Below are 24,862 nucleotides of genomic sequence, written 5' to 3'. Positions count from 1 at the left end.
TTTAAGTTTCTCAGGTTTCCCTTGTCTAAATGTCTCAATTGACTTCTGTTCTTCAATCTAGCAGTCATTTCCCAGTTAGTAGCCAAGGTATGAAGGTTTGGGATTAGTATATATCCCTGGGTTGATCGAAGCATACAAGCATGATCAAGTTTGAATTTGTGACATGTCTTTGCTGAGTGTAGTTTCAGTTAGATAACACTATAATGAGTGCAGGGAACAGGTATTTTTGTCAGTGTCTTGAATTTTTGTTTATATGATATGCTCTGCTTCTAATTAGTAATTATACCAACACATGATAATGCAGATGATAAAAAATGTTTTTCATCCACATGATTTGTTCTATTGACAGGATTAGTTATGACGAGGTGGGTGTGGGGACAATGTCCCTGCTGTTGTCATTTATTATTCTTCATGGCCATTGGTGTATTGCAAAATTGTTGTTGTTCATGTTAGTAAGAATATCAATATTATTATTTATTCTAGCTTGCTTTTAGTGTCAAAAGTATGGTGAAATGTGTGCCATGACATTGTAAATTAAGTAAACAGAACAATGTAAATAAAGTTTCTGTAGTAAATTCTCAATGCTTTTTTTCAAGTTATAAAAGAATAGCTTGGGAGAAGATTTGTCCTTATAATCCTCTGGTAAACCATTTGATAAGTAATAAGGTGTAAAAGCTTAGGAAGGGCTTCCTTGTAAACAGTTTTGAGCTACTACTTGCTGAAATGTAAAAGTTGAGTCTCAAAGATTTAAAAAGATTTCTTCTTCATAATTAAAAGAAATGAATGGTGTACTGTATTAATATGACTGGTCACGAGTGGAACGATCTCCCTTACTTTGGAAATATTGGTGATATGTAAGCAGATAGAATGTCCTGTTTTGTATAACAAGTGAACCAGCTGTTCTTTGGATATGTCAGATGAATCTGATAAGACTAATTAGAATTCTGAGGTCTGTTTGATATTCCTGTATAGAAATGCCAAACTCAAATTTGTGATTACCTTTAGGTATGTGTTAAGGAATATCACAGTTTTGTTTTATGTTAAATAAAACTTATAGATATCTTGAACTTGATGAGAAATCCATATTTGATTGGATTGTTTCAGTGTTTAATGAATCCATATGTAAATAAATATAATCCTACAGGTGGTTATAACTGAAAGTTTGGTGTGAACAAGGACATTCCTCGACACCATTCCTACATACTTGTCATATTTCATCAACAGGCCTTTGTAGTGCTTTCATCCATGAATAGTGTCTATGGACATGAAATAAGATAAATGTATTCTTTGGGTCACTGGTTTGGTAATCAGAAGTCCAATGTGCCCTACACACTGTCCGCCATTTATATTCACCAATCTCAGCGTGGTTGAATGACAGCAGGCTTTTGTATACTGTTTTAATTCATAGGTGTCTCTGCCTATTATAGATTCCTACTATATGGAAATGAAATAAATATCCACAAACTAATGGAGATGTTATGATAATTAAACATTTTACCCTGTCCTTTGCACATATTTAATTAACAAATGAGAATCTCTAATGATAGTATTTAAATTTTACAGCTTATGCTAATTATTAGCCCTGAATAATCACATAATATATTATTTTCACAATATTTAAGTAATGGTCAATTTAGCCCTGTCTAAATGTCTGATTGTGAGTAGTGGCTAGGCCTGTTTCCTTATTAGATTAAAGAGGAGTAATTGATCCCTGAAGTTGAAATTAAGTTTCAGTTCCATGTTTGAATGTGCTTGATCTCGTCATCTATACATAGCTAGCTTTTGAATTTAGACATTTAACAATTTTAACGCTCTTCAGGCTTTTTCTCACATGTATTTCCTGTAATATCAGTCAGATTTGTCTCTGTAAAAACTTGATGTTTTTTATGTCAGGAAATGTCCATCATGTAAAACAAGATGTTTACTAGCTAGTAATTCTGAAGTAATAATAGACGGGAGCACTGACCCCTGGATATGTAACACTGACCTGTGGGCAGGTAAAGACAGGTGAGAGACGTCCAGCGGAGTTAAGACTATGGTCCACATATTATAGGGATAGTAAGTAAACAGTGTCATTGAATGAGGGAATAATGTTTATGCATAAAACCGATTCCGTGGTACACAATACACATTTACATATTTTACCTCTTTCAATCCTACCTGTAATGTTAGCATCTTGGATTACAGGTGTCAACAGATACTAGAATGTTAGGAAATACAAGTTACTGCTATTTCTTAAATGTCTTAAAGCAGGTGCTTAAATCATTTACACAATTCGTTGTGAAAAGTTTAACATGATAATAGCAGAATTCATTCATTTTTAAGTTAGTGTAGGCGACACATTTCTTCATTATTGTGGGAGTTCAATTGACTTTACAAAAGGTCAACGTATAGGTCATGTAGACAATGTCCTAAGTAGTTGAGTAAATCGCAGTATAATTATATCCAAGTACTACTACTTTATACTATGAACGGGACCAGTCGGCTGGAATATGTCTGAAGTCAGCAGGAACAAGTTGGCATAATGTCAATATCACATTGTGGATTATATCGTGTGAGGTTGGATTGAATTTCAAAACAAGTGATGTGATTTTTAGTTTTGATTGAGCCTGGTAATCTGTCTCGGTATGTGTTAGTAGGTACTACATTGTCAACATGCAGTCTCAGATTGGAGTAATTAAGGTACCTACAATTTAATGACTGGCCTGTCAGGCTTGGTAGTTTATGTATATATATGGAGATTTGAGGTCAGGGTAGTTATAGTATCTGGGAGGTACACAGCCACTGATATAGGTCTCAATATTTACATTGGCACACAGCTTTATTGGCCATTGTTACAGCATTACGCTGATTAACAGTACTCGTAAGGTAAACAGTCTATACCAGGGCTGATAATTGTGACTTAAATCCTGGCTGTTTTTTTTATATGTCCACATACTCCAGGTTAAGACAATTTCATTGAAAATAAATTTATGCAATACAGGGTTTTGAAATCCTAAAACAATGTGGGTAAAGTAAAGTATGACTTCACGAAACTGACGTCAAATGATGTTGTAATCACTGAATGGTGGGACTAATAAACGGTGAGTTTTACTTTTCCCCGTCATTTTGGAATCTCGAAACCCCTGTATTGTACATTGAACGGGAGAACTGAACATGCCTCTTGATTATATTTTAATATCCTTCGAGACACAGTAAGAAATTTTCATTTCATTTTACTACTTTATATTTCACAGCTACATATTATGGAAAAGAAATTGGTTTACAGTATATGATGTCTTAAAGCTTTTCTTGAATTGTTATTGGTAGTTACTGTAAACCAACTTTCATTCAAGTGTAATTTACTTTTGTGAATTTCACAATCCAAGTCAATTTACGAAAGCTTTTCTCCACAAATTAATATTTACGACGTTGTATATATTGATTGGAATTATCATTCAGTTGTTACATCAGCAAATTTTTATCATCATGGACTTGTTTTGAAATGGAAATCGCAAAATTTAGTAGTCAAGAAAGAAAGTTGATTTACAGTATTTGGAGTTTACGAGCTCTAAATCATTATCTTCAACATCTTAACTTGTTCTCTTGAAATGGAGATGTTAAAAAAGCTCAGATGTTAAAAAAGCCCAGCATTTTGATTTTGAAACAGTATGGAATCCTTACTGTCATTAGGAAATACCATACAATCATCGTCAGTATAAAACAATGAAGCATTATGTACATGCAGATCTACATTATTATTTCAACTCAAAGACCATGTATGATTAGTAATGTGGAGTAGATTAATTCAACTTGCTCCCAACCAAATTTCACATACTGAGTAATTTGAATGAAATATTTGGGTATATGAGATAACCTCTAATCCTGCTGACTTATAATGATGTTTGCTAGTGTATTGACAACTTTGACTGAAATAGCCTGTAATAAGCATTAATACCACATGTACTTTTTATGCAATATTGTTCAAAGATTATTTTGTGAATGTTGCAAGATAAAAAGAATATGAGATCAATGACTCTTTCTATAGTACATGTATTTATAAACTTGTGCATTTTTCTGTTGTGGTCATTATGTATTGAGGAACTATAAACTACGTACATTATTTTGTTGTGGTCACTATGTATTGAGGAACTATAAATCTATGATCATGTTAATTAGTGATTAGGACATTGATTTATAGTAGGCAGAATAAAAACTAAGTCTGTTGTAATGGATGTCATATCGAGATGTCTATTGATCTTCTACAATACCATTACCCATGTTAGAAAATACTGTCTCAATGGTGTATGAAGCGAATCCATTTACCTGGCTAAAAATCATTACCTGTGACAATAGAGCTCAGCTGTTTTATATTATGAAAATTTCTGATGGAATCGATATGTAAATGTCACAAAATAATGGGATGATGCTGGTAGATGCATGGTGATGGGGCCCTTAATGGGGCTGACAGCATGCAGTTACAAAAGCGGGGTTTAAAGCTGGGGCATTTAATTAATGTGGTAGTAGATCCTGTTGGTATGCAGTTTGGGAGTCTAATCTGAGGCAGCCAGGACTGTGATGAATAAAAAAGTTTATATCTAGATTGATGGTGACTAGTATAGGATGAGATTGTATTCACATTGGCTAGTTTATCACATACATGACTCCCAATAATAACCAAGGCTTTATCTGACAGACTTTATAGTCGGTGTTCTGAAAGCATTAGCACTGCACTAAAATGGGATGAATATAAGAATATCACTCTGTAGATTACCAATAGTGGCTATATATACAGGCCCTGCTCTGAGTACACTGGTTAGGTAGGGCTCTATATATATATATATATATGTCGGTAATACATTTTGGGAGCATTAATTATCTATGATACATTTTGGGAGCCTTAATTATCTGTGATACATTTTGGGAGCATTAATTATCTGTGATACATTTTGGGAGCCTTAATTATCTGTGATACATTTTGGGAGCCTTAATTATCTATGATACATTTTGGGAGCCTTAATTATCTGTGATACATTTTGGGAGCATTAATTATCTGTGATACATTTTATGACCCTTAATTATCTATGATATATTTAAGGAGCTTTAATTATCAATGATACATTTTGGGAGCATTAATTATCTATGATATATTTTAGGAGCTTAAATTATCAATGATACATTTTTGGAGCTTTAATTTTCTACGATACATTTTGGGAGCCTTAATTATCTGTGATACATTTTGGGAGCCTTGATTATCTGTGATACATTTTGGGAGCATTAATTATCTATGATACATTTTGGGAGCTTTAATTATCTGTGATACATTTTGGGAGCATTAATTATCTGTGATACATTTTGGGAGCATTAATTATCTGTGATACATTTTGGGAGCCTTAATTATCTATGATATATTTTAGGAGCCTTAATTATCTGTGATACATTTTGGGAGCCTTTATTATCTATGATATGTTTTAGGAGCTTAAATTATCAATGATACATTTTTGGAGCCTTAATTTTCTATGATACATTTTGGGAGCCTTAATTATCTGTGATACATTTTGGGAGCCTTAATTATCTACGATACATTTTGGGAGCCTTAATTATCTATGATACATTTTGGGAGCATTAATTATCTGTGATACATTTTGGGAGCATTAATTTTCTATGATACATCTTGAGAGCCTTAATTATCTGTGATACATTTTGGGAGCCTTAATTATCTGTGATACATTTTGGGAGCATTAATTATCTGTGATACATTTTGGGAGCCTTAATTATCTGTGATACATTTTGGGAGCCTTAATTATCTATGATATATTTTGGGAGCCTTAATTATCTATGATACATTTTGGGAGCCTTAATTATATATGACATATTTTAGGAGCTTAAATTATCAATGATACATTTTGGGAGCCTTAATTATCTGTGACACATTTTGGGAGCTTTAATTATCAATGATACATTTTGGGAGCCTTAATTATCTGTGATACATTTTGGGAGCCTTAATTATCTGTGATACATTTTGGGAGCCTTAATTATCTGTGATACATTTTGGGAGCCTTAATTATCTGTGATACATTTTGGGAGCCTTAATTATCTGTGATACATTTTGGGAGCCTTAATTATCTGTGATACATTTTGGGAGCCTTAATTATCTGTGATACATTTTAGGAGCCTTAATTATCTATGATACATTTTGGGAGCCTTAATTATCTGTGATACATTTTGAGAGCCTTAATTATCTATGATACATTTTGGGAGCCTTAATTATCTGTGATACATTTTGGGAGCCTTAATTATCTGTGATACATTTTGGGAGCCTTAATTATCTATGATACATTTTGGGAGCATTAATTATCTGTGATACATTTTGGGAGCCTTAATTATCTGTGATACATTTTAGGAGCTTTAATTATCTGTGATACATTTTGGAGCATTAATTATCTATGATACATTTTATGAGCCTTAATTATCTGTGATACATTTTGGGAGCCTTAAAGGTAGGTTTCGCCCAATGAAATATAAAGACTACGAAATTGAAATTTATCCTATACATAGATATAATCTTCAGATCATTTTCAATGCATACAGCGAATAATATGGGTGGTCAGTTGCCTAGCTTGACCAGGAAAATACTCCTCTAAAAATAGAGCGAAGTCAAGCTTTACATAGAACATGACGTATTTTTTCCAAAATGAGGCCACAGCAACAAACGGAATTCGAAGCGTGCAACAAAATGTCAGATAGAAGTGACAGTCTTGCCACGGCATGTTTAGTTAAAAAACAACAACAACAAATCGAAGTGCGAGGGACTGTTTATACATATCATACGCTCGCTAACTTTGTACACCAAATATACACGTAGTTAGTCTGCGGCTGTTTGTGCGCTGGCATATGTGTTGAAATTTAACTCACCACGTGCAATGCCGTTACACGAGTCCCAACAGATCCCGGCAAGTTCCGCTTGAGATGTGGCTTCTGTTTCTTCTATTGCTACACGCCATCTCTGAATTTAATTCCCTATAGATATCCTAGGGTGCTACCTAATCCAATATAATTTCCTCCACTTTGTTGCCGATTCAGATATATTTTTTTCATCGCGCACACTTTCGTGTAGCCATTTTGTTTACTTTTAGTGCGTGACAATGCGCATGCGCCAAACTTCGACAACACAATCCATCGCAGCTTCATTTGCATATTATTTTGTCTGACGGACACCGTAATAAATCAAGGATTTCCTTCAATTTTGTATTCAAGACACATTTGTTCAATCTCAAACACATAAAGAAATTTAATTGAGATATTTTAATATGTATTTTTCATCTTTTCTTCCGCTTATCGCATTTCACAAAAAAATATTTATTTGGTTGGGCGAAACCTACCTTTAATTATCTATGATACATTTTGGGAGCCTTAATTATCTGTGATACATTTTAGGAGCCTTAATTATCTATGATCTATTTTAGGAGCTTTAATTATCAATGATACATTTTGGGAGCCTCAATTATCTGTGATACATTTTTAGCTCGCCTATTAGAAGAATAGGGGGAGCTAATGTTGTCACCCCGGCGTCGGCGTCTGCGTCAGCGTTGGCGTCCCATTTCACGTTAAAGTTTTTGAGCAAGTTTCTGTTTCGTCAATTGTTTAAGCTTAAGTCATCATAAATGTTTATGATTTTATTTTCCTAATTTGTATGGATGCTGAACGTGATAATACAACGAATTTGAGGCCCTTTACGGGGTTTTTGAGTCTGTTAATTTGTCATATTTCCATGCTTAAATAGTAAATACTTGAACATCAACTTCTTCTGAATAGGCGAGCTTTGCTGTTCTCCAACAGCTCTTGTTGGAGCCTTAATTATCTGTGACACATTTTGGGAGCCTTAATTATCTGTGATACATTTTGGGAGCCTTAATTATCTGTGATACATTTTGGGAGCCTTAATTATCTGTGACACATTTTGGGAGCTTAATTATCTATGATACATTTTGGGAGCCTTAATTATCTATGATAATTTTGGGAGCTTACATATACATTTTGGGAGCCTTAATTATCTTGATACATTTTTGGGAGCTTGAATTATCAATGATACATTTTGGGAGCCTTAATTATCTGTGATACATTTTGGGAGCCTTAATTATCTGTGATACATTTTGGGAGCCTTAATTATCTGTGATACATTTTGGGAGCCTTAATTATCTGTGATACATTTTGGGAGCTTAATTATCTTTATGAAATTTGGGAGCTTAATTATCTTGATACATTTTGGGAGCCTTAATTATCTGTGATACATTTTGGGAGCCTTAATTATCTGTGATACATTTTGGGAGCTTAATTATCTGTGATACATTTTGGGAGCCTTAATTATCTGTGATACATTTTGGGAGCCTTAATTATCTGTGATACATTTTGGGAGCCTTAATTATCTGTGATACATTTTGGGAGCCTTAATTATCTTGTGATACATTTTGGAGCTAGCCTTAATTATCTGTGATACATTTTGGGAGCTTAATTATCTGTGATACATTTTGGGAGCATTAATTATCTGTGATACATTTTGGGAGCCTTAATTATCTGTGATACATTTTGGGAGCATTAATTATCTATGATACATTTTAGGAGCCTTAATTATCTATGATACATTTTGGGAGCCTTAATTATCTATGATACATTTTGGGAGCCTTAATTATCTGTGATACATTTGGAGCTTATTATCTATGATACATTTTGGGAGCCTTAATTATCTGTGATACATTTTTGGGAGCCTTAATTATCTACGATACATTTTGGGAGCCTTAATTATCTATGATACATTTTGGGAGCATTAATTATCTGTGATACATTTTGGGGAGCATTAATTATCTGTGATACATTTTGGGAGCATTAATTTTCTTGATACATCTTGGAGCCTTAATTATCTATGATACATTTTGGAGCCTTAATTATCTATGATACATTTTGGGAGCCTTAATTATCTATGATACATTTAGGAGCTTATTACTGTGATACATTTTGGAGCTTAATTATCTATGATACATTTTGGAGCATTAATTTATCTATGATACATTTTTATGAGCCTTAATTATCTGTGATACATTTTGGGAGCCTTGATTATCTGTGATACATTTTGGGAGCCTTAATTATCTATGATATATTTTAGGAGCTTAAATATCAATGATACATGTTTGGAGCCTTAATTTTCTATGATACATTTTGGGAGCCTTAATTATCTGTGATACATTTTGGGAGCCCTTAATTATCTACGATACATTTTGGGAGCCTTAATTATCTATGATACATTTTGGGAGCATTAATTATCTGTGATACATTTTGGGAGCATTAATTATCTGTGATACATTTTGGGAGCATTAATTTTCTATGATACATTTTGGGAGCCTTAATTATCTATGATACATTTTGGGAGTCTTAATTATCTGTGATATATTTTAGGAGCTTTAATTATCAATGATACATTTTGGGAGACTTAATTATCTGTGATACATTTTGGGAGCTTTAATTATCAATGATACATTTTGGGAGCCTTAATTATCTTGATACATTTTGGGAGCATTAATTATCTGTGATACATTTTGGGAGCCTTAATTATCTGTGATATATTTTGGGAGCCTTAATTTAACTATGATACATTTTGGGAGCCTTAATTATCTGTGATACATTTTAGGAGCATTAATTATCTGTGATACATTTTGGGAGCCTTAATTATCTGTGATACATTTTGGGAGCATTAATTATCTGTGATATATTTTAGGAGCCTTAATTATCTATGATACATTTTGGGATCCTTAATTATCTATGATACATTTTGAGAGCCTTAATTATCTATGATACATTTTGGGAGCCTTAATTATCTGTGATACATTTTAGGAGCTTTAATTATCTGTGATACATTTTGGGAGCCTTAATTATCTGTGATACATTTTGGGAGCATTAATTATCTGATATATTTTTAGGAGCCTTAATTATCTATGATATATTTTGGGAGCCTTAATTATCTATAATACATTTTGGGAACCTTAATTATTTATGATACATTTTGGGAGCATTAATTATCTGTGATATTATTTTAGGAGCTTTAATTATCAATGATACATTTTGGGAGCCTCAATTATCTGTGATACATTTTTAGCTCGCCTATTAGAAGAATAGGGGGAGCTAATGTTGTCACCCCGGCGTCGGCGTCTGCGTCAGCGTTGCGTCAGCGTTGGCGTCCCATTTCACGTTAAAGTTTTTGAGCAAGTTTCTGTTTCGTCAATTGTTTAAGCTTAAGTCATCATAAATGTTTATGATTTTATTTTCCTAATTTGTATGGATGCTGAATGTGATAATGCAACGAATTTGAGGCCCTTTACGGGGTTTTTGAGTCTGTTAATTTGTCATATTTCCATGCTTAAATAGTAAATACTTGAACATCAACTTCTTCTGAATAGGCGAGCTTTGCTGTTCTCCAACAGCTCTTGTTGGAGCCTTAATTATCTGTGATACATTTTGGGAGCCTTAATTATCTGTGATACATTTTGGGAGCCTTAATTATCTGTGATACATTTTTGGAGCCTTAATTATCTGTGACACATTTTGGGAGCCTTAATTATCTGTGATACATTTTGGGAGCCTTAATTATCTGTGATACATTTTGGGAGCTTAATTATCTGATACATTTTGGGGAGCCTTAATTATCTGTGATACATTTTGGAGCTTAATTATCTGTGACACATTTTGGGAGCCTTAATTATCTGTGATACATTTTGGGAGCCTTAATTATCTGTGATACATTTTGGGAGCCTTAATTATCTGTGATACATTTTGGGAGCCTTAATTATCTGTGATACATTTTTGGAGCCTTAATTATCTGTGACACATTTTGGGAGCCTTAATTATCTGTCACAAATTTTGGGAATTTCAATTATCTGTGATATATTTTAGGAGCCTTAAATATCTGTGATACATTTTGGGAGTCTTAAGCTGATGAAGTTTAGGATGGGACATGTATTGATCATTGAATAACATTGGCTAGCTGTCATACATGTTTCAAGCTGAAGTGCATTCATAAACATATTATTATCAAATGTATACTTGCAGCGGTAAAATTATTTGAAGTCGCATCAAATCTGATGACATTGATGCATATACCGATTGGGTTACTTTGAGGTACCTACAGACAGTAAAACAGTGAATCAATACTGAATCGGAGGGCTACAGAAAAGTGTTTGCATTTAATTAAATGTAATTCATCATTGGACAAATCTCAATAAAAAGCTAACTTTGCAACAGATGGTGAAGTCCCTACCACTATATTCTTAAGTGTAAAGGCATACATTATAAATGTGTCTTTATAGTCCCTTCTGTAATACGATCTCAGTAGGGTTCAGATGCATGTGATTGCTTCAAATTACGTCTGACTAAAAATGCTATTAAGAATTAATTATCCCCCGCCCAACAAAGTTGGAGGGGGATATACAAATGGGTTCCGTCCGTCTGTCTGTCCGTCTGTCCGTCCATACGAATGGTTTCCGGAGCATAACTCTAAAACCAGTAGAGATATTTCCATGAAACTTCATACACACATTGGTCTTATGGTCTAGTAGTGCCTTTTGCTATTTTCTGGTTTTCACTTTTTGTACTTTTTTCTGTAACCATGGAAACATTGCTGAAAATGGCAGATTTTTGTGTAAGAATCGTTTTCGGAGCACAACTCTAAAACCAGCAGAGATATTTCCATGAAACTTTATAGACACATTGTTCTTATGGTCTAGTAGTGCTTTTTGCTATTTTTAGGTTTTCATTTTTTGCACTTTTTCCGTAACCATGGAAACATTGCTGAAAATATCGTAGTTTTGTACCAGGTTCGTTTCCGCAGCATAACTGGAAAACCGGTTGAGATATATGCACGGAACTCCATAGGCACATTAGTCTTATGGTCTAGTAGTGCCTTTTGCTATTTTAAGGTTTTCACTTTTTGTACTTTTTTCTGTAACCATGGAAACATTGCTGAAAATGGCAGATTTTTGTGTAAGAATCGTTTCCGGAGCACAACTCTAAAACCAGCAGAGATATTTCCATGAAACTTCATAGACACATTGTTCTTATAGTCTAGTAGTGTCTTTTGCTATTTTTAGGTTTTCACTGTTTGTGCTTTTTTCTGTAACCATAGAAACATTGCTGAAAATATCATATTTTGTAGCAGGTTCATTTCCGGAGCATAAACCAGCAGAGATATTTCCTCAAAACTTCATAGACACATTCTTTTTATGGTCCAGTAGTACCTTTTTCTATTTTTAGGTTTTCATTTTTGCACTTTTTCCGTTACCATGGAAACATTGCTGAAAATATCATGGTAAATGGTAAATGTTACTTTGCAAAACTCCACCCATCTTTGTATATATAGTCTAATATATATAAATGTCAAGGCTGTATACCTGATTCAACAATTGCAGCCCCGCTCTACTTGAATTATACTCCATCTTTCTTTAGCTCAACTTCCTTTTTCCTGTTTTTTTTTTCATACACATAAGTCTCCACAATCAAACTTACTTTAGCTTTGATATCTCCATTGGCGGGGGATCTGAATGACTATGTCCTTGTTTAATTTGTGTACTTCGGACAGATAACCCTATTTTTAAATTTGTGTACCTCAATTGTTCCATGGCAGTTAAAGCTCAGAAGATGGAGTCGTGCAATTGTCAGATATTGTGTTGTGTACATTAGATAGCGAAAAATATTTTGGTATGAAATCGTTGTGCATGTATGCCAAATATCCCTTCTCATGTTCCTAGACTATTTACTTACATCCAAATGTGAACTTGTTATGGCAATGATTTGGAAAGTTTATAAGAACATGTCCTGAAGGTATTTACTGCTGCAACGCACAGCAATGGTAAATATGCATACATTAAATCTCCAATCTGATAACTATAAAGTTTCTTTTATAATTAAGGACCAAGGATAATTTTATAAGCTGGAATAGTAATGCAGGAAGTGATATAATACGTACAGTACGTTTTGTTTTTACAAAAATGATACATGTCTAGTTGGATACAGTTACAGTTGTCCTTGGCTATTACACCACTTACCAGTTATTACCTGTCGTGATATGTACAGGTAAATTACAAACATTTTACTATGTATTATTTTCTGCAATTTATAGAGATACAGGTTCTGTATTGTCATTCCTGCCATGACTCCAGTAGTGAGTTTGCTATTTATCTGGCATTATTCCTATTGTGTACACTTTGTACTTTTCAGGAATACACTGGATGTTTACAGCGATGTTAGAACTGTGCAGATAGGTTTTCATTGATTTCAAATCAATTCACTATGTTTTCAAGGCCTGGTTCCCTATAAATAATCTCATTAAAACAAGTCTATATTATAAAGCAATGTGACCTTTTTCTTTATACAATATGAATTCACTATCTTGTTTACCTATACAGGGGAGTTCTCTATAGAAGTCTCCATTGATCTACACCTGGATTAAGTATAATACACATCAATTCAAATGGCAGCTTTAATCTGCTAGGTCAAGATCTTGGTGTTGGATTTCAGTATTTCCTTCACTAAATAATCACCGATGCAATTAAATAGACCTGTGTATTCACCTACTTCAATGTCTAAATCCGGAATGACAAGATGGTGCATTTCCTACATTGTTTATACGGTCATGTGAATCCCATTCCGAATCTTTATCTCGTGCATTTTTGAATTGTCACAATAAATCTGTTAATGTGTTTACATTAGTAAAATATATTTAAACTAAATCTGTTATTAGATAAAAACATTAATTGCTAAATATCTTTTTGAGGGGGTGGGGACTTTCTCGGCAGAAAGTTTTAGAAAGTTGCTTTATTTTGTAGTGCTATAGCTATAACTTATGAATTGAGGGTAAGAGTAACTCTGGCAGGCATTGACAGGGCAAAGCGTCCTTATCCAACGGCTTTGGGAGATCTTAAATTGTGTGGGATCACTGGGCTGGATATGATATTGACTGTGTATCTCCTTCAGGTAGTCAGCCCGTCACGGGTCAGTTATTGGGATATTTATAACCAGAATATCATACTTCAGGTCAAAGCTTCTATTATACATGGCAAGCTTCAGTACACTCATTGTAAGCTGAAAAGAAGATTGCCTATCAATAGAAAGTCTTTATAGATATACAAGTGCTTTCTTTCACTTGGGCAATAGCCATCTGATTTGTACAGTTTTGTGTAATGCTTTTGTTTATATGATATGAATACTTTAAGTATATCTTATGTCTTCACCATTCCTTTTAAACATGCATTTTCAATCATCAAATCAATGAAGAGGCTTAATGGCAGGACGTCAATCTGTCAATTTAGTCAAGTACCCAGCCTTCATGGTAAAACCATTAAAGGCATCATGGACTACCAAGTACCACAGCTACTGACTTGTAGCTGCCAAACCTTATTGATTCTGGGGTCATATTACTAGAGGTCAAAGAGAAGGTCGAAGCATCAGGTATTCTGTCTCTAGGTAATTGATTATACTCACCTTGACGGGCTCTTTTCTGGGCAGGTGCTGACTGCTATTTGATGCTGATCATGTGTGATTTTGATGCTTTTCTTGGGTTTAGCTGGAATATAAGCTGACTTCAAAGGTGCAGTATTGATTTAGGGTCAAAAATGAAGGTCAAAATAATTCTTGAAGAAACTGAGCAATTGCAGTCCATTCCGGAATTATAATCTATGAAAAGTAGAACTCAAGTTGATTGTTCTGGAAATCAAAGCTAAAGACGTTTTGTGAGTGATTGCAATCAATGGAAAAAAATGGTTACCAAGATTATATTAATATCCTAGTTGTCAGCAGTTGTGTACTGTATGTTACAGACTAAAGCCTATAGCTCTGTAAGATCTACTGATTAATCAGATATACTGTTGGTAAATAAAAACACAAAGACAGGTTTGGGCCAAAAGTAACCAATATTTAATATTATGTAATATTATGTAATAATACACATTATATATCTTTGGAAACGATAGTCCCTAAATATGAAATATTGGTCTTCTGCTAATAGACAATAACAAACTAGAAACTACAACATAAACAACTAATCACTATAAAAAGAAACATTACAAAGCATAGCTAAATTATATGGGATGGGTGGGATGGGATTTTGTTCCATGAGGAAACACCAACTGTATAGAAATTGAACAGGTGTTGGAACCTGGTGATGACTAGACACCATCACAGTGCTCAGGAGACTGTACTGTACAAGTCCTAGCACAGTAACCTATAGCCCTTCAACCTCTGTCATTGGCTAGAATGTGCCAGAACTAGAATGTGATTGGCTTGTCACCAAACCTCCCCAGCATAGGGATCCCATAAGGGTCTCGGGCCCTAACCCCACATGCTGTACTAAGTCATGTAGCCAGCAGCTGTCAGAGGAAGCAAGGTGACACATTGGCAAGCAAAGGGGGCCCAAAGGACCCATTGCCCCTAGTCTGGCATACCAAGCATGAGTGCACAAAGCCAATAGCTGACAGAGGATGAAAGTGACCCCTGGTCAATCAGAACATGTAAGATAGTGGGACCGCCAGAACCAATTAGGTTTCCACATCCCATCTTATTAATACTGTATTAATGATTTAATACCTACTTTAACATGCCAAATTAACGTTACCAATAAATATAACAGGTTTTTACCAGTTTTCATTGAAAAAAGCCCTAATGTAATTATGTAATAGATGGAATCAAACAGATATGTTTTTCAAATAGCCAATAACACTGTATATGGACCACAGATATGATTGGACAAGTGTAACAATGTTCATATACATTGTTGGTCCTGATAGGTTATGGGATGTAACATTAACCAGAATCTTTAAAAGATTTAGCTTTCAAGAGACAAAAATGTACTGATATTAAAATGATAATAGAAAGTTAACATATAAATATAAAGATATAAATACATTTCAAGTTTGATTGGTTGTAACTGAAAAGATTAACAAATTATCTACACATTTGTATAAACCAATAGATGGCATGTCCATTATCCTGTATTAATTTGTTTTTGTTTTTCTTTCAGATGGAATAACGGTCCTCGTTGATCTTCAATACCAGGACGTCAGCGATGGACATCCAGAACTTTGAGAAAGGGCGTATAAAAGCCCTGCAGGATGAACGAGTGTACATACAGAAAAAGACCTTCACTAAGTGGGCCAATGCCTTTCTGGAAAAGGTGAGCAGTCGTTATAAATCTGTACTCTATCTAACCAGACTTCATCTCTGTTTACAGGAAATATGGTGATGCAAAGTGGACATCCATTTATTTAACCAATGTAATTGTCTCATAAAGTTTGAAGCAGTTTCATTCAGACTGATGTCGGTTACAAACAATAAAAACAAGGGAATAGATATCCATAAACGTCCTGATAGTTATTGAAACTGCTGTTGACATTCATAGTAATTTTACCCATGTCAATGACATTTGCAGTGCAGGTGACATTTGTAAATTTACCAGTGGAATTGCCCCTTTAACAGTATGATATTTAAAATGATCTTTTTATTGTACTGCCATTTTTCTGTCTGATGTAATATTGATGTATTATCTTGGTTATGACATGATCAGTTACAGAAATCGTGAATTATATGGTTTCCCCTGTGAGGAAGGCAACAAACGTTACCAGTTTGATGTGACAGGATAGTGTGTCCATGTCGATTCAGTGAGGCAACACTATAGATTAGGCAAACACCAACAGGACAAAGTGATTCAAAAAAATTCAAGTGATAATTACTTTTTTGGTATTTATTTAGTTGGTCACTCGATCAAGCCTCCGTCTAATTTTCTTCTCTTGGCCCAATATCATTTGCCGATAGCTAACTGCCCTCGGTGTCCTTACAAATGCACCAGGTAACATTTCTACAAAGATTGTGTCATTTATCTCTCCTGATATGTACTCTTTAAGCTCAATCTAAATCATCTTCAAAGGCAGTACGAAGTGTGAAGCTACATGCAGTGGGTTGTTAAGTTAGCTAGCTCCTGACTCCGACGTCACCTTTAAACTTGTCTAATGTCTTTGTTATAACGACAAACGAGGGGACCTTCTGTCTGTCCTTTACAGATAACAAGATACCTGATGGTACCTGTACATGTTTTAGGTATGTTTATGGGGATACCTGAAGAAGATACCTTGAGATGTTATAGGTTTGTCAAGTACGGCCACAAGTTTGTCACACAAGATGTCGGTGTTTTTGTCATGTTTTATAAATCAACATATTTGGTAGTTTATCTTCGATCTAACAAGTTGAATACATTATATGAAAGTTAGGTAAGTCTTCTCCACTATTTGAAGTGGATGTGTACTTCATTCTATTGAATATTGTCTTTGTGGTAATTATTTCTTCAAATACAGGCGTTATAATGTACAGTAATGGAGGCCGTCCATGCTGTACAAACATGCGTATAATATATGATTCCACTGCAGTTGTAATTTATAATGAGCTGCAGGCTGTAATAACACCATCTATATGCATATGTGTGACAATTCTATATCCTCTAGTGACACACACACACACTTACACATCAGAGATTTTACACACCATCATAAGAGGTTCCTTATCCTTGTATCATTAAAATAGATATGACTTGTCTGCTATATTTGTGGAATGCCTTTTACGAAAACCACTTAAGTTTTCCTGACACAAGTTACTTTTCGAAACCAAACAAACATTTCTGTCATCATTAACTTATGGATCCTTAGATGCATTGTTAGAAACTGTTTTAATTTTCACAGTATAGTTACTAAGGAATCCAACAAATGCAAAATTTCTGTACTGTGCTTATTATGGAAACCAAATGCTAATAAGAAGATTTCCCTAGTTACCTATGGAAACCACTGGTAAATTGACAGGATTTATAGGTTACTTATGGAAAACCAGTCTCATATATTGACATGCTTCTCTATAGTTACCTATGGAAACCAGTCTCATATATTGACATGCTTCTCTATAGTTACTTATGGAAACCAGTCTCATATATTGACATGCTTCACTATAGTTACCTATGGAAACCACTCTCATATATTGACATGCTTCACTATAGTTACCTATGGAAACCAGTCTTATATATTGACATGCTTCACTATAGTTACCTATGGAAACCAGTCTCATATATTGACATGCTTCACTATAGTTACCTATGGAAACCAGTCTCATATATTGACATGCTTCACTATAGTTACCTATGGAAACCACTCTCATATATTGACATGCTTCACTATAGTTACCTATGGAAACCAGTCTCATATATTGACATGCTTCACTATAGTTACCTATAGAAACCAGTCTTATATATTGACATGCATGCTTCACTATAGTTACCTATGGAAACCACTCTCATATATTGACATGCTTCTCTATAGTTACCTATAGAAACCAGTCTCATATATTGACATGCTTCACTATAGTTACCTATGGAAACCACTTTCATATATTGACATGCTTTACTATAGTTGCCTATGGAAACCAGTCTCATATATTGACATGCTTCACTATAGTTACCTATGGAAACCAGTCTTATATATTGACATGCTTCCAGTCTTATATATTTGACATGCTTCACTATAGTTACCTATGGAAACCATGCAGTCTCATATATTGGCATGCTTCACTATAGTTACCTATGGAAACCAGTCTCATATATTGACATGCTTCACTATAGTTACCTATGGAAACCAGTCTTATATACTGACATGCTTCACTATAGTTCTCTATGGAAACCAGGCTTATATATTGACATGCTTCACTATAGTTACCTATGGAAACCATGCAGTCTCATATATTGACATGCTTCTCTATAGTTACCTATGGAAACCAGTCTTATATATTGATATACTTCACTATAGTTACCTATGGAAAACCAGTCTCATATATTGACATGCTTCACTATAGTTACCTATGGAATCCAGTCTCATATATTGACATGCTTCACTATAGTTACCTATAAAAACCAGTCTCATATATCGACATGCTTCTCTATAGTTACCTATGGAAACCAGTCTCATATATTGACATGCTTCACTATAGTTACCTATGGAAACCAGTCTTATATATTGACATGCATGCTTCACTATAGTTACCTATGGAAACCAGTCTTATATATTGACATGCTTCACTATAGTTACCTATGGAAACCATGCAGTCTCATATATTGACATGCTTCTCTATAGTTACCTATAGAAACCAGTCTCATATATTGACATGCTTCTCTATAGTTACCTATGGAAACCAGTCTCATATATTGACATGCTTCACTATAGTTACCTATGGAAACCAATCTCATATATTGACATGCTTCACTATAGTTACCTATGGAAACCAGTCTTATATATTGACATGCTTCACTATAGTTACCTATGGAAACCATGCAGTCTCATATATTGACATGCTTCACTATAGTTACCTATGGAAACCACACTCATATATTGACATGCTTCACTATAGTTACCTATGGATATATATTGACATGCTTCACTATAGTTCCCTATTGAAACCATGCAGTCTCATATATTGACATGCTTCACTATAGTTACCTATGGAAACCAGTCTTATATATTGACATGCTTCACTATAGTTACCTATGGAAACCAGTCTCATATATTGACATGCTTCACTATAGTTACCTATAGAAACCAGTCTCATATATCGACATGCTTCACAATAGTTACCTATGGAAACCACTCTCATATATTGACATGCTTCTCTATAGTTACCTATGGAAACCAGTCTTATATATTGACATGCTTCACTATAGTTCCCTATGGAAACCACTCATATATTGACATGCTTCACTATAGTTACCTATGGAAACCAATCTCATATATTGACATGCTTCACTATAGTTACCTATGGAAACCAGTCTTATATATTGACATGCTTCACTATAGTTACCTATGGAAACCATGCAGTCTCATATATTGACATGCTTCACTATAGTTACCTATGGAAACCACACTCATATATTGACATGCTTCACTATAGTTACCTATGGATATATATTGACATGCTTCACTATAGTTCCCTATTGAAACCATGCAGTCTCATATATTGACATGCTTCACTATAGTTACCTATGGAAACCAGTCTTATATATTGATATGCTTCACTATAGTTACCTATGGAAAACCAGTTTCATATATTGACATGCTTCACTATAGTTACCTATGGAAACCAGTCTCATATATTGACATGCTTCACTATAGTTACCTATGGAAACCAGTCTCATATATTGACATGCTTCACTATAGTTACCTATGGAAACCAGTCTCATATATTGACATGCTTCACTATAGTTACCTATGGAAACCACTCTCATATATTGACATGCTTCACTATAGTTACCTATGGAAACCAGTCTCATATATTGACATGCTTCACTATAGTTACCTATGGAAACCAATTCTTCATATATATGACATGCTTCACTATAGTTTTACCTATGGAAACCAGTCTCATATATATGACATGCTTCACTATAGTTACTATGGAAACCTCTATATATGACAGCTTCACTATAGTTCCTATGACCAGTCTATATATTGACATGCTTCACTATAGTTACCTATGGAAACCAGCATCTATATATTGACATGCTTCACTATAGTTACCTTGAAACCATGCTGCTTCACTATAGTTACCTATGGAAACCAGTCTCATATATTGACATGCTTCACTATAGTTACCTATGGAAACCAGTCTCATATATTGACATGCTTCACTATAGTTACCTATGGAAACCAGTCTTATATATTGACATGCTTCACTATAGTTACCTATGGAAACCAGTCTTATATATTACATGCTTCATATGCATCTATATAGTTACCTATGAAACCATCTATATATTGACTGTCACTATGAAACCATCTATGACATGCTCACTATAGTTACCTATGGAAAACCAGTTTCATATATTGACATGCTTCACTATAGTTACCTATGGAAACCAGTCTCATATATTGACATGCTTCACTATAGTTACCTATGGAAACCAGTCTCATATATTGACATGCTTCACTATAGTTACCTATGGAAACCAGTCTCATATATTGACATGCTTCACTATAGTTACCTATGGAAACCAGTCTTATATATTGACATGCTTCACTACTATAGTTCCCTATGGAAACCACTCATATATATTGACATGCTTCACTATAGTTACCTATGGAAACCAGTCTTATATATTGACATGCATGCTTCACTATAGTTACCTATGGAAACCAGTCTTATATATTGACATGCTTCTCTATAGTTACCTATGGACACCAGTCTCATATATTGACATGCTTCACTATAGTTACCAATAGAAACCAGTCCTTTACATTTGCAGGTCTTGCTGGTTACCTATAGAAACCACTCTGGGAAATTGACCTTTATCACTGGTTTTCACTAGATTATTGTTGGCAGTATTAATTTACCATTGGCAAAATTACACGCTATACAGTTACCTATATAGCAGATGATATAACAGACAGTCACCTTAAGAAAACTCACACAAAGGTGCCTATGATTTGGTCACCATTGGAAACTATCCCGACATTAAATAATTTCTATATATCATATTCTTGTTACTCACTGGCTGCAGAGACCGCCTTAGTAATGTTTGTTTCAATATCCTATGTGTGCCTTTGATTCTTGATATGAAGGAGTTTTATGTTTCTATATTTGCGAAATTTATGTTTAATTTTTATGACAAATCTACATGCAATGTCACGTTCCTGTCTATCTGTTCTTCAGAAATGTAAGGGGAAAACTGCTTTGTCTACTCCTTAAGAATTATAAAAAAAAATCAGTCTAGCTTCCGCTCATTGCTTGTATTCACTGAACTTGAGTCGGACACTGTTGGTGATAATGCAAGATTAAAATTTGGATTTTAGACGGATATGTTGTAAAGGTATGCATTTATATCTAAAGATATGTTTTATTGTGTTTAAACTACAACACAGTTTTTTGGCACACCTTTCAGGTATTATGCAGAGGAATTAAAAAGAAATGCATGTGTGGAGTATGTAATTCAGATAGTAAACCTACACACAATACGCATGGTGCATTTATATCGGGATACCGCCACTTTTATATCTCAAGTTTAGGTGTTGAATTAGTTTGAATTTGTTTTGGTTTAAAGACTTTGAATATCATTTATTTGCATGGCTAATCTTGTTAGATCTTGAATTGCTCTGATATCATAGCTGTGAAAAGTTTGATTTAGAATACAATTAAAACTGTTGGTATATTTTCCTCCCTGTAGGGCCTTTTTAGAAGTCTTTGGTGCTTGTACATATAAAATAAATATTAAGATGAATAGCTGTATTTTGGTATATAAAGAAAACAGTTTCATATAAAGACTTAGATTGTTTCAGTTATTGTTCTAATGACTAATCCCCAAATATAAGTAAACTCTTAACAAGTTAACCAGATTTTCTGTTATTTAGCCAAAATATCCAAGATTAGAACTATGAAACTAATCAGTGGAATCCATTCCGACCGTACCTGAATTTGTGTCATTATGGAATAACAAGATTTGGTATTATGTCATCTGAAGCCTGATAAAAGTTGTAGATCTGTTTAGATAATGAGATAGGATTGGTTTAGATGATTACACAGTGAAAGGTTTACTGGTGTGTGTATGTACTCCCTCATATATTACCAAATCAATGATCTAAGTTCCTGTGTCAATGAAATTTATGGCCCTGCGGAATTCCGAGTTGTAGACATGCATTGTGGGCTTCATCCGTGTGCATATTTCGATATCTCTGCTACATACCTTTGTATCCAGGTAGGTTATTGATCCTACGAATTCCGTCTTCCTGTCCCCTACAACAGCCCTAGCCGGCCAACAAACACACGGATTACACTTTATTGGCTTGTTTGGTGCCAGAAATCTTGACCATCACTTTAAGTCCTTATTTGGTCATGTTCTGGACCATACCCAAACTAAAGTGAATCTTACCTATATTTAAAAAGCAGAAATGCCTGCCAATACACATAACTCCTTAGTTTGTAATATCTATTGGGTTGTAAAACAAAGTCTTGTAGAAGTACATTCTGTTTGTACCATTGGCTTTCCGTTTAAACATTTTTATAAGTTTTGTAAGTTTCCGTTAGAGTGTTCATCGCCCACATTATTAGTTACTTTGATAAATTCATGCAATTTATTTCTATTGCTCAAATAACAATATTTACCTTTGGAACCTTCCTTGTCAAGTTAATTAAAAAACATTGGTGCTTGATTGAACAATTCTTTAAATGTAGGTATCTATTTTGTATGATTTAAACCTGAAATACAATTTTCTAATAACTGTACCTAAAGAAACAACAAAAAACTCTGTACAAATATGGGATCTCCAACTTTAGAGATAAACTTTACTCCTGGAGAATGAGAACAAATTTGTGGGTACTTATGGTACATAAATAAAGGTAAAATCATGAGTGCATGTTTAGGGTAACTACGGTAAGCATTAGTCTGCTTCTGTTGGTTCTCTCACAGCATGTTCAGGGTAACTACGGTAAGCAGTAGTCTGCTTCTGTTGGTTCTCTCACAGCATGTTCAGGGTAACTACGGTAAGCAGTAGTCTGCTTCTGTTGGTTCTCTCACAGCATGTTCAGGGTAACTACCGTAAGCAGTAGTCTGCTTCTGTTGGTTCTCTCACAGCATGTTCAGGGTAACTACGGTAAGCAGTAGTCTGCTTCTGTTGGTTCTCTCAGCAGTTCATGTTCGTAAGCAGTAGTTGCTTCTGTTGGTTCTCTCACAGCATGTTCAGGGTAACTACCGAAGCAGTAGTCTGTACAGCAGTAGTCTGCTTCTGTTGGTTCTCTAACAGCATGTTCAGGGTAACTACGTAGTTGGTTCTCTCACAGCATGTTCAGGGTAACTACAGTAGCTGTTTGTCTCTACAGCAGTTCAGGGTAACTACCGTAAGCAGTAGTCTGCTTCTGTTGTTCTCTAACGCATGTTCAGTCTGTAAGCAGTAGTCTGCTTCTGTTGGTTCTCTCACAGCAGTAGTCTGTTCAGGGTAACTACTACGTAAGCAGTAGTCTGCTTCTGTTGGTTCTCTCACAGCATGTTCAGGGTAACTACCGTAAGCAGTAGTCTGCTTCTGTTGGTTCTCTAACAGCATGTTCAGGGTAACTACTGTAAGCAGTAGTCTGCTTCTGTTGGTTCTCTCACAGCATGTTCAGGGTAACTACTGTAAGCAGTAGTCTGCTTCTGTTGGTTCTCTCACAGCATGTTCAGGGTAACTACCGTAAGCAGTAGTCTGCTTCTGTTGGTTCTCTAACAGCATGTTCAGGGTAACTACTGTAAGCAGTAGTCTGCTTCTGTTGGTTCTCTAACAGCATGTTCAGGGTAACTACCGTAAGCAGTAGTCTGCTTCTGTTGGTTCTCTCACAGCATGTTCAGGGTAACTACCGTAAGCAGTAGTCTGCTTCTGTTGGTTCTCTAACAGCATGTTCAGGGTAACTACTGTAAGCAGTAGTCTGCTTCTGTTGGTTCTCTAACAGCATGTTCAGGCTAACTATAAGGTATCCTCATAAAAGTCAGACTTGTAGTTAGTTTGATGTTCAATATAGAAGGTCCACTTGTTAAACTGCTTGCCGGAGGTTAATTATATCAAGGTGAAACGTCCTAAAACAAGTCAAACTGCAAGTTTAAGGTAATTACGGTAAATGGAATTCAGATCTGATGGGTCAGAAATGCATTTGTGACACAAAGAAGAGATCTGCACATTATATATGCATTCTTTGATATTATAATGCAGAGCGGAGAAAAGGAATTTCCTAAATGATTTATGAATCTGACATATGTTTGCGATATAATATACTGTATTATCCCCCATACTTGATATTGAGCTGT

At 34.7% G+C, this 24,862-nt stretch overlaps 1 protein-coding gene across 1 annotated transcript in view; it reads left to right on the top strand.

Annotated features, from left to right (window-relative positions):
* LOC138319790 (spectrin beta chain-like) overlaps positions 1–24,862 on the top strand; it is a 194,996-nt gene that overhangs the window by 6,750 nt on the left and 163,384 nt on the right. Inside the window, 1 exon segment of the mRNA XM_069262923.1 lies at positions 16,037–16,189. Within this exon segment, the coding sequence (XP_069119024.1) occupies positions 16,082–16,189 (108 nt within the window). The 5' untranslated portion in view covers positions 16,037–16,081.

The sequence above is a fragment of the Argopecten irradians genome, chromosome 3 (genome assembly GCF_041381155.1).
Source record: "Argopecten irradians isolate NY chromosome 3, Ai_NY, whole genome shotgun sequence".
NCBI classification, from domain to species: Eukaryota; Metazoa; Mollusca; class Bivalvia; order Pectinida; family Pectinidae; genus Argopecten; species Argopecten irradians.
Note: the sequence above shows the minus strand (reverse complement) of the source record. Positions and strands in the feature narration are given on the sequence as shown.